At 42.8% G+C, this 12,033-nt stretch overlaps 1 protein-coding gene across 6 annotated transcripts in view; it reads right to left on the bottom strand.

Moving 5' to 3' along the window:
• Positions 1 to 12,033, bottom strand: part of ASAP1 (ArfGAP with SH3 domain, ankyrin repeat and PH domain 1) — a 367,393-nt gene that overhangs the window by 154,051 nt on the left and 201,309 nt on the right. For all 6 annotated transcript variants that reach the window (XM_036890485.2, XM_036890480.2, XM_057497737.1 and 3 more), the window contains one exon: positions 210 to 282. In XM_036890485.2, the coding sequence (XP_036746380.2) occupies positions 210 to 282 (73 nt within the window). The remainder of the gene's footprint in view (positions 1 to 209; positions 283 to 12,033) is intronic.

Here is a 12,033-nt window from a genome sequence, read left to right as displayed (position 1 = left end):
GCAACTGTTTTTTTCTTCTTTTTACTTTGGAAACACTAATAGGTTTGACCTGAGAAAAAACAAAGGGGGGAATAAAAAGAAGAAAACAATTTCTCTGACCTACTTATTTGTCCATTTGTATTAAGTCTTCTATAAACTTCCATCTTACAAATGACAGAAAACTGTAGACATTATATATAATTTACATCACTGCTTTGGTAAGTACTTACCTTGACCGGAATTATATATTGCTTTTACAGACTTCTTCACTTTCTGTAAGGCTGTTCTATCTTGGTCTAGAGCCTACAAGAGAGAAACAGGAGAGAAGACGATGTTAGAAAACTTGGCAAAAAAAAAAAAATTAAGACCCATTCATAACCACATTTGTTTTGCTGAGCACTGCAGGAACAGAAAACTGGCACATTTATTAACAACGAACCATTCCAGAGACTAAAGTGCCCAGGATTTGAGCAGTTATGTTCTGAGATAAAAAGTCATTCCACAAAGCTCAGTGTTGGGTGAACTAGATAACATGGTGGTCAGCCAGTTATCAGATGAAGCTATGCATAAGGAAGAAAACTGGAAACTTAAGATATCTAAGACTTATTTCCTTCTATCAGAGAGTTTACAAAGCTGGCAAGGAGAAAGGTCAGCATAAGACATGAATGACACACCACCCAAGGAAGAACATACACCCTATCACCTAACCGTGACTTCACACAGAAAGAAACATTTCAGGGGCTGTAATAAGTAAGAGTGACCTGAAGAGTTTTTCCAGGATGCTTTCAAATTCAAGGATTAAAAAAAAAAAATTATGATATAATGTCAATTGTATTTTAAAATTCTGTTTACTAAAAAGTACAGCATGAAAATGTTACCAGGATGCTGGTAATGCTCTTAAAGAATTTCTTAGATGAATCAATATACCTGTATCAATCTACTTGTAGTATAGGTAGGGGGACTTCTTGGGGGACTCTCATGGCTGATTCTTTTATTTTTTTAGGAAATAAAACAATCATAATTCACTTAATGGCAACTGGTAATCATCAAATTGGCAATGGTTATCATCAAAAGTTATTACTACTATGCTGTCATTTCTTAAGATTGATCAGACACCTCGTTTGATCAGACATTTCCCATATAGGATGCATCATATAAATGAGACTTGGTTTATCAGTAGGTAAAGAACTAGGTCTGGGGACACATGCATGTTCTTAATATAGCAAATGTTCAACCTGTGCCACTGTTGATTCTTTTTAGCCCAGGTGCTAGATATACAACTGTGTTCTGTTTATGACAATTCATTAAACTGTGCTTAGGATATGTACTCTTTCCATAATGTCTATTACACTTCAGAAGCAAGTATTCAATATAGGTATACATATGACATTATGACTTAACTTCTTAAAATAACTTCAGTCCCCACTCTGCTTCCCCAAGGGTTAGTGATCCACAGGCTGGGAACCCCTGGATGGCATGTGAAGAATTGAAGGGTAATAACAGCTATAATAATCAACTTGTATATAATCAATTATATAAAAAATTTAAAATCATTACATGCGCACTCACATTCGCTTTATCATCGAAACCTCAAAACTTCAGATGAGAAAACTGCAGCCCCCAGAGGTTAAGTACTTCCCTCCCTGAAGGTCATACAGGGAGTTGAAAGGGATAAACACGAAGGCAGCAGGCATCTATCATTCCCCTGGCCCTGCAAAATGGGCTTTGCTGCCTCTCTAAGCCTGTGGTTCACCTGGGTGCTGCCCTTTTCCTTGGAAGCTGTTCTCTGGACACCAACGGCTGGCCGCGTAGGACCAGACCCAGGCTGGCCTTGAGAACAAGGATCACAATAGGCAGTCCCCTTCTGGTACGGTGACCTGGGGACCCCCAGTGCTCTCCTTCCAGCTGTGAGAAAAAATGTGGCTAGACAGAATGATGTTAACCAAGACAAAGCACCAGAGATAAGAGGTAGGGAGGGTCCTGGTGGCACCTGAGTCCCTGTTTCCAGGCATTCCCAAGGTGTATGTGACTGCTAACCTACCTGCAGACTGACTACATGAGACACTAAAATCCTTTTGTCCCAAGCTAGTTGAAGCTGGGATTCTATCATTCGCAACTGTAAGTCATAAATAACACAAGAACTAAAGTTTACTGAGCAGTACTATACCAGGTATAAGCTTGGTATAAAAGAGATACCAAACAGGTAATATATATGTGCTTACATCTTATTTCTGTGCATTGCATCTTTACAAAAACCCTGTGAAGTAACATCTACATTTTCAGATAAGGAAATGTGGTAGGCCTTCAATAAATATGGGGGGAGATTAACTAACTCTCCCAATGTCACAGAGCCAGGAAGTGCTAAAGTCACATTTCACACTAAAGTCTAGAAAACTCCAATCTAAAGGGATGCTGGAGTAAAAACTAGTTTTCAGACTCCAAGTCTAATGCTATGGTCACCATGCCAGCACTTATACTCTGCCTGCACAGTTCCTCCACAGCCATACCCCACCTACACTTGTATTTAGTTAATGTTCTTCCTTAAATCGGTTCACATCTTTTTTTTAACCATACTGTAAGGAGTTACCACAAATGGAAAACCAGGATCACTTACCATTAATAGAAGATACCTTAAAAGTTATTGTGTGAGATCTCACCTGTTTAGGCCCCCCAAGTAGGCTTAAGGAAACAGTGGATTATAAGATATTTTCAGGGACGAGACAAAGTTTGAGTTATTTCAAAGATTTGAGATTTGTCCTTTACAGAAAAGAGGGAAGATAGACATCATTTTAATAAATGCTTAGTATGACCACACAGGGTACTAAGACTTACATAGATGATCTCATTTCATTCTCACAAAAACCCCATGAAGTAAGTACTATTATGAAATTCATTTTATAGATGAGAAAACAGCTTATAAAGCTTAACTTGGCCAGGTGGCAGAGCAGGAACAAGAACCTAGGTGTTGACAACACAGCTCGATCTCCTAGCCACTACCCAGTTCTGCATTCCAAACATCTCTCTGATTAACTGAAACTAAAAATAGAGTCTCATCTTCAGGGGCTACTATGCACCAGTTTGCTGAGACAGATCTGAGTTACAAATTACAAGACATTTAGTTTGCTAGGAGTGCGGGGGAAAAAAGAAATGATGCAAATAAATGTAAGTAAGCACTCATTTAGGGAGTGGGCTTTAACGTCCATGCACATTTTGAGTTAATGAGTCCAAATGAGCAAAGGGATATGAAAATTTCAGTCATAACATTTTATGAGACCAGCTATCTGCTTCCTTTTTCTTTTTGGGAAAAGTCTCAGAACTTATACCAACTCAGAACTTATACCAATAACCTAATGGGGTATAAAGTTCACATGCTACTTTCAAAGGTTATTAATAACACCCGAACTTGACAGTTACTGACACAGCTAAGTCTGGGTGACACTTCTCTTTTTACACTCTAGTATTTGGCCACTGGTAAAAAGAAGCTAACTAAAATGCACTTTAAGGGCTGAGTTTAAGAGAGCTGGGGGACACTGTCCTTCAAACAAGGCTCCCTCCAGGGTAACACATCTAAATGTGCTACAAAGTGCCATTCCCTCAAATGCCAGACAAGCAACACCTGCAGTGACATCTTTTGAAATGTTGTATGTGTCACATTAAAGAAAGGCTAAGAGAAAAGTGGCAGATAATATGGGCTATGAAATTATATTTTTTAATCCATTAAAAGTAGTTAAAGTATGTGACTGCATTTCTAAGTATGTATCTGAATTTGAACAACCGAAAACTGAATTTGAACAACTGCATGTAGAAAGGGAGAGAAGGAAAGAGGGGAAGAGGATGAATTAACAAATAAATGAATCCAGGAGAATATGCTCATCTCTAATAATAGAATAACACCTTCCCTATCTAAAATTTTGTAATATAGCAACTTTGCCTTCTCTACATTACTAAAGAACAGAAGTGTTAACCTAGAAAAGCACTTCCAACCTGAATATGGAGGCTTTTTACTTTTATTTCCTGCATAGTCCTAACAAGTTTGGGCATCTGAATGCACAGATACGATACAGGCTGTTACATACTGGATACACCATATGGACAGAAGCATTCCATGAGAGCGGGCAACAAGGATTCAGAAAAATTATACAAACTGGACACAAGAATGAAAAAAAATTCCTTAAGAGTCTGGGGCCACTCAAGGGTAGAACATGGAACCTTCTGTCCCCCTCCAGGATGAGTGACATCCTTCGATCACAGTGAAGTGAAACAACAGATGTTCTCAGAGATGCTTGTTCCCAGCTAAAAGCATTTGTAATAGCTGATCCTTCTGCCTGGAACTATCTTCCCTAAGCCGTCTGGATGATTGGCTCTTTCTTGCACAGCCTCCGATAAGAAGCCCCTTCCTCCTTAAGCAGCACAGCCCACAGCTCTCAGCCCTCCTGGTTACTTTCTAGTGCACGTCATGCTAGTTTTCCCACAGTGCTACTACATCCTGAAATGATCCTATTCATGGCCTGTTTGCTTTTGTGGTGTGCACCTCCCTCCACAAGCAGAACGAGAGCTCTACGAAGACAGGGACTCGTGTAACCTGTCCATGGCTGAATTCCCTTTCCTGGTGCCTAGCAGATGGCATACACTCAAAAATGTTTATGAAATGAAGTAAAACGTGACTGAATGAATCCCTCCATATTCTCAGCTCCACAAAACTGGAGCTGAGGCTTAAGTATACAACCTAAGACCTGCCTTGAAAAGGACTAAATAAAATAAAGATTTGGATTCAGAAAACGTGGCCATCTGTATTTTTTTTCCGCTAATGGTTTTGAATAGCTGAAGTTTGAACGTATTCATATGTCGAAAGTATGCATATGTTGAAAGTATGAATAAACAGTCATACTGTGTAAGATGTGACCACACAGTACTGAGAATAATGGTTTAACAGGACTTAACATATTTTAAGTTAATTTTGTACCTTAAAAGTTATTCTGGCAATTTTCTTAAACAGTGTTTTATTGAAATATGATACACTTATGTTAAATGAGCAACAGCAGAACTATTGTAATTATTATGATTTTCTATTTTAGAATTACTTTCTAAGTCTATGGCACCTTCTTTTCAATAGCTCAAGTAGGAAAAATTGCTCTTATCTTGGGTAGATATAATTTTTTAAAATAAGTGCAAGTCTTTGGAGCTAAATCTTATGTGTGTACTTAGAGAAAGGAAACAGTGGATGTCAATCAAATAATAGCATGGGATTTCTCTAGAGACACATCAAGGTAGACAGCCATCATGCCTACCTTCCAGGGATGCTGAGCATTCAATGTATTGCTGTACCTGCAAGCCTCTGCCACCAAGCCCTGCACAGCACAAGTGCCCAAAAATTGCTATCATTACCCTCACCACTAAAGGTACTTCTAAGAGAGAAATTACCAAAGCACTTGGAGCAGTGACAGCAAAACCTCTTTGAAAAAAGTACTCCTCCTAGCAAAGTGGTGTCTTCAATGCAAAGAATTTTTACTCACTTTGGAGAAAAAAGGGAGTGTTTCCATTTTATTACTTTATAGTCACAAAGAGGTAATTTTTAAAAATGCATATCAATAGAAGCACTTGCTCCATAATCACCACAAAGCAAATGTTCCTCTTATGTGCAGTTCCTTTAATAGGGAAAGCAAGGGAAGACTGCCAGGGCCTAATTTTGGTTCAGACCCTTGCGCTTCAGCCTTCAGCTTATTGAGCAGTCATGCTACCTTGTGGGGAGGAGGAAGAATTGATTGGGGAGCAATGTGTTCAGGCTACAGGGGAGGCTGGATGCCTAATAAACATTTGCATAAAGCCTCTGAAGGTCAAACAGAGATACAAATTCTCATGGAGATTCATAGTCAAATCAATAAATTATCAATCTACTGCAAGGCCCCATATATTAGGATGTATAAACACATAAGTGTAACATAAATCAGGAATAAGCCTGGAAAGTTTCCAAAGTGATAATGAAGAGCATGGGGAGTAAAGGTTCCAGAGAAGAGAATGACAATGAAAAATGTCCATTATCTCAAAAATGAGGAGGGGTCAAGCAACCAATGCAAGGAGTATTTGTTCTGAGGATCTTCAAACTTGGGTTTTTACATCATCATTCACTTATTCATCTAGAAACTGCACCTGGCACATACTGAACACTACTTTGTGCCAGGCACTGGCCTAAGTGTGTAAACCAAATATTGCACCTACCTCAACTTCCCCAGCTGCAGACCCCCTCACTTCTACCTGCCACAGCAACACAACGAAACAAAGCCTTTGCCAGAATAAATGGGAAGCATGGTTACTGCTTTTGAATCACAGATGAAGGAAGTTATTCATAACTGTGAATCCTTGCTACCCTGGAGCTTTATCTAAGCATGCCAATTCCACTCTTTACCTTGTATTGTAGTTCTTTGCTACCTGTGTTTCTTTCCCTACTCAATCAACTAAAAGGTCTGTAAGGATAATGCTTAGATCTGTTTCTTTCTTCACAAACAAGATGCTCAGCAAGAATGTGCTGAAATCGAATGAAAGGAGAATGCACATGTGCATGCACACACACGCGAGGAAGGAAGGAAGGATGAATGAACTCACTGTTTTTACAGTAAAATCCAGGTTCTCACTACTGCCTGCAAGACCCTGTGTGACCCGGCCCAGCCGCCTCTGACTTCTGTTCCCACGCTCTCCACTGCTCACGTCTATGCCATGCCTGCGGTCTTTCTGAATCCACCAAGCTTGTTCCCACTTCAGAGCTTTTACAATTGCTGACCCCCCTCCTGAAATCCTTTCTTTAAAACTCTGCCCAGATATAAAGGGGCCAGGCCTACTCCTCTTCTTTCAGCATTCAGCTCAAATGCGGGAAGCACAACCCCTATTCATTTGGGGCGGTGAGTATGGGGCTCTGAGAATCATCCCGACAGCTGTACAACACCAGCATTTACAGTAAAACTCAATCAGAGAGCAGCAGCAGAGAAAACCTGCAAGCAGAGGAGGAGGGACACGGCAGCAGCAGCTTCTATGAAAGTAGGAGGTAGAGATATTATCATTTGTTAGTTTCAAGATTAATATGAGTTGAATGAGGCTGCTACACAAGGGGAAGTGATCAGTTTGGATTTGCATAACTTCACCAAAAAATGGAAAGTTGACATGTCATCCATAAAACTTAAAAAAGGTCTTAAGCTGTTTAACTGTGCCATTTTAGATGATAAAGTGTCCTTACGATTCAGATTCTCCTGTTTTAATTCAGATTTTAAGCAGAAGCATTTAATGTCCTCTACTATGACTATAGGTGAATGGGGTGGAATTTGACCCACCAGCAGCAAAGATCTGTAGATGCTAAACTACTAAGGGTTCGGGCCCCACCTGATTAAGTTACTTCACAGTTCAGGCTGCACCAAAAATTCAATATAATATCTTCGCCAATACTTTCTAATTGATTCTAAGGATCTACCCCATGCAGAGAGGATAAACCCTACCAACTTACCAACTTTCAAAGTCAAAGGTATTGCATAAAATCGTAACTCACAAAATCCATTTTTCTGTGCAAGCATAAATAGCCATTAGGTGTGTATACATCTTTAGTGCAAGGATGATGCTAAGCCCAGAGTAGGGAATCAAAAAATTTCAGTCAAATGAATCTGCTTCTGTATTAAAAGCATGTAGAATTGAAGGTATATAGAACAATACTGATACTCAGAAAAGGCTGCTGTTAATTTCTCATGTGCTATGTATTTTAAAAACCTAAGTGTTTATGCCAGTCACTTGGGGGAAGCACCATTCTAACCAATGCAAATATGGCAGGCACATATCTTTTGATTGGGTGATGCACACAGAAATATTCATTTTCTAATCTTCCCAGGGCTCATCCTGTCTTTCAAAAACCAGTCACATCTATGAGGCATCAATGATTTACTCACTTTACTTTCCCTGTGAAAGCCTAGGACCTGGATGAAACACACTACTGCCCTCCTGCCCTGCACGCCCTGTTAACCACCCTGAAGTTGCAAAGGGAGCCTTACAGAAGTCAATGTATAATGGAGGCGAAAGGAAGCTGAGCAGGGTGGAGGGCCTATGCCTGCTTCCACAGATGGGAAAAGCAGATCCAGAAAGGGAAACCACTGCCCTGGAGTGAGGGGGAGGCCTGGGCTGCTGTCATAGTGAATACTAATCTTGTTAAACCACTGTTCCTCTTTAAAGTCCTTCAAAGCTGAACTTGTCATGAAAAAGTCATTCCATATGTTCTGTAACGAGATACTGACCCTAACCCATCTCTAAAGAGTAAGCTGTTTTTAGTCTTGCTTCTTTATGAAGCTCATTCTCTGCACACAATGGCTTGAGTCCTTGCTGGCCCTACACCTTCTGGCACTAGTCAGCAGGTGTGCCCACCGTTCTAAGTGGACACCGATATTTTAGCATTCAATTACCGCTTGTTAACAGGTCCAGCCTTTGCCTCTGGTGTTTACCCCAGCCCTGGTCATGGAGCCTGGTGCCATCTTGAGAAGACGTGTGACGCGGTGGCCAAGGCACATGCATGGAGGCCAGGGAGAACCTGCATCACTTCCTGCTTGGCTGTGTGACCAGGGCCAAAGTCAGTCACCCTCTGACACTCAAGCCTTCCTCATGCGACACCAGGTGCAGACAGGGGTTTTCGTCTCCTCTTCCTTTCCCTCTCTAATTGTCCTTGGAGTCTTACATTACCAGTTCACTCTCCCTTCCCTTCTCCCCATATAAAAATAACACAAATGGGTTTTACACATATTACCTTATTTAATCCTCACCATCACTTACAAGGTTTCTATTACCCATACTTTACAGCTAAGGAGACTGAAGCCCAGGATGGCCCTGGGTCCTGTAACTAGTTAGACACAAGCTGAGAATCAAAACCAGGTCTTCCTGACCTCAAAGCCTGGCTTCATAAGCATCGTGCTTTGCCAACATTCCAGCCAAAGTGGGGCCCAGAGGATGGAGGAACCTTTAAAAAACAAAATCAGCCATGGTTTCAGTAATCATGCGCCTTGACAACTTCAAAAACCTTTTCCTTCCCATTCTGGTTCTCTGCAAAGGAGCCAAAGAGGAACTGACAGTGGCACTTTGCCTGAGAACCCGAAGTAAAGCTCTTTAAGGAGGAAAGAGGAGACAAAAGCCAGCCTGCAGCTCCTGGGGCCGTGCCACCCAAGAGGGTCAGACTTGAGCTGCCCACCAGCCATTTCATGTCAGTCCATCTGCTAAATACTGTGCTTGGCATTATGGGTGTCAGTCGAAACCACAGAGGTTTTCAACTTATCTTCTGGGAACTGCAGCCTTTGTGAATTTCACTGACTGAGACCTACAGACTTGACATTGGCATCATTTTTCACTAAAACTGAATTCTTGGTATGTGTACCCGCACAGAGAAAACAGGATTAGTAACTAACCACCACAACACATGGAGATGCACAGGTTTGTGAAAGCTTCTAGGAGCACTTTACAGTATCAGTGATTTACTGAAAAACACCAGAGAGACATCCTTGCAAAGAACTGGTTGACTTATCCTCAGGGTCATGAAAGAAAACAGGAGTTGATTTTTAAAAGATGGATAGTTTTTCCAACCTAGTTCTGGCCCACAGAAAGGTCACTCAAGTGATTAGTCCATGCTGAGGAATGTGAGGGGGATGGGCAGGAACACCCACAGACTGGGTTCATCCATCTGCAAACATCCACTCCCACATTCCAGGGTCCATACCACCTATGGGGATACCTGGCCAACACAAGACTGTTCTCTTGTTGAAAATGGGGGACACAGAAAATGACTGGTTGCAAAGCAACATTTCTGAGAAGAGATCTGCTTGGTGTTTAGATGCATCAAGGAGACCAGGTGTCCACATGGGAACAAAGAGATGGACAGGGCCAGTCAGAGAGGAAAAGTGAGGACAAATAATTTGGCTTTTACTCCGAAGGCAATGGTTAGTTACAGGCAGAGCCACCAGGGTTTTAGAAGACAAGGTGATTAGTCCTGACCTTCAGAAAAATAACTCTGGCACTGTGTTAGGAATGGAAGGTCAAGAAGCAAGCCTGGAAAGAGAAGAGCCCCAAAGCTGGGTGTTTCACAAACAGAGCTTCTTGTAAGTATTTCTGTGTGGCTCAATCAACTTCCTCCTTGGGGACTACAATGCAGACTTAAAAGTTTCCTCCAAAAATAGTCCCCCCCCTTCACACTCCGTGGATGGCATCAAAATATTCAGTTGGACCCAAGACTACACTCTTCTGTTGACTCTCTGTACCCAAAAGCCATTAAATCCTGCCAACTCTACCTCAGCAGCAGCTCTTAAAACCATCCAACCAGCTCCTGACTTACATTGGAACTTGCCAGTGGCCCAGCCAGATCCCTTAACAGCCTCAAGCCATTCCCACTTTCAACCTCCACACCGATGTCAGAGCAGCCTTTCTAAAATAAAAATCTGATCGCATCACTTTTTTGCTTTAAAACTTACAATAAGGTGAAAATCAGGGCCATGGCTCACAAAGTCCTTCTCCACCTCACTCCACATCGTTTGGCAGACTCCCTGTGCAGCGCACACCCACCTGTGCCTTCTGGCTTTCCACTTGTACTCCTAACACTCCGAAGTAATGGTGCCCAAATATATTAAGCCCCTTTTCTGGACTCTATGACTCTGGAGATGTTAATTCCAGGGGTTACAATTCTATCCTTTTTCAATCATACTTGTGCTTTTTATCTTTTCTTCTTCATCTTGCAAATTCACACTCAACCTTTAAGATCAGGTTTTATGGAGGGGCTCAAGATGGTGGTGTGAGTAGGGCAGTGGAGATCTCCTCCCAAAACCATATATATTTTTGAAAATACAACAAATACAACTATTCCTAAAAGAGAGACCAGAAGATAACAGTACAACAGCCAGGCTACATCTATAGCTGCGAGAACGCAGCATCTCGCAGAGGGGGTAAGATACAAAGCCGTGACCCAGCAGGACCCGAGCACTTCCCCCAGCCCAGCTCACCGGTGGGAGCAAGAGAGTCAGAGTGCGGAGGGAGTGGAAGCACAGGACTGCCAAATAACCAGCCCTAGTAAAAGGCACTAGGAGCACACACACACACACACACGCACGCACGCACGCGCACACACACACACACACACACACACACACACACACACTGCATGGTGTACTGGATATGAGAGAAACAGAAAAGTAAAATCCAACACGGAGACTGCGAGTGGGTCCCCCACAGCTGGCTCCCTTGGGACAAAAGAAAAGCAGGCGCTTTTTGGAAGTCTTGGAGGGACAAGGGCTCAAAACAGCTGGACAAAATCGTCCAAACACACTCAGCCCAGCAGGATGGGAATCTTGAGGAACTTCGGGCCCCCTAACCCCCTGGGGGGTAAGCAACCCCGAAGCCCCTTATGGTGATAAGAAGCCTGCCATTCATTCCCCCCGGCTGGCGCTGCAAGCAGGCCGGCTGACCCACCACAGCTGCAGAGCAGCCGGGAAACAGCCCCACCCACGGCAACCACACAAAGTCTCCTCAGAGCACGCAGCTAACCAGGACAGATGGAGGAAGCCAGAGCAGGTTTGGAAGGCATGAAAGTGCACCGTTCTCGCTGGAGAACAAACCCGGCTTCTCTGCCAACCCCCGAAGTGCGCTGGGCTATCCCAAGGGGAGCACTGCTCAAGGCAGCTCAGGAGATTGTCCTGGAGTCTGCTCCCAGTGTGAGGGTAACTGGCACAGGCAACGGAAGCCAGAGGAAGGTCTGGAAGGCATGAAGGGGCACCGTTCTCATAGTAGAACACACCTGGCGCAGCTGCGACCCCTGGTGTTGCTCTAGGCTAGCCCGAGGGCCACCCCGCCCATGGCAGCTCAGGAGATTATCCCAGAGACAGCTCCCAGTGTGCAGGTAGACGGCACAGGCAGCGGAGAAGGGCAAGGCGACCAACAAGCAGGAAGGGACTTGTTCTCCCAGCTGACACAGGCGCCACCTGCCTGCATCCACTTCTATCACCATGAAAACACAGAAGAATCTGATCCAGTCAAAAATCACTTAGACAATCCCAGAGA

Source organism: Manis pentadactyla, chromosome 3, assembly GCF_030020395.1.
Source record: "Manis pentadactyla isolate mManPen7 chromosome 3, mManPen7.hap1, whole genome shotgun sequence".
Classification (NCBI taxonomy): Eukaryota; Metazoa; Chordata; class Mammalia; order Pholidota; family Manidae; genus Manis; species Manis pentadactyla.
Note: the sequence above shows the minus strand (reverse complement) of the source record. Positions and strands in the feature narration are given on the sequence as shown.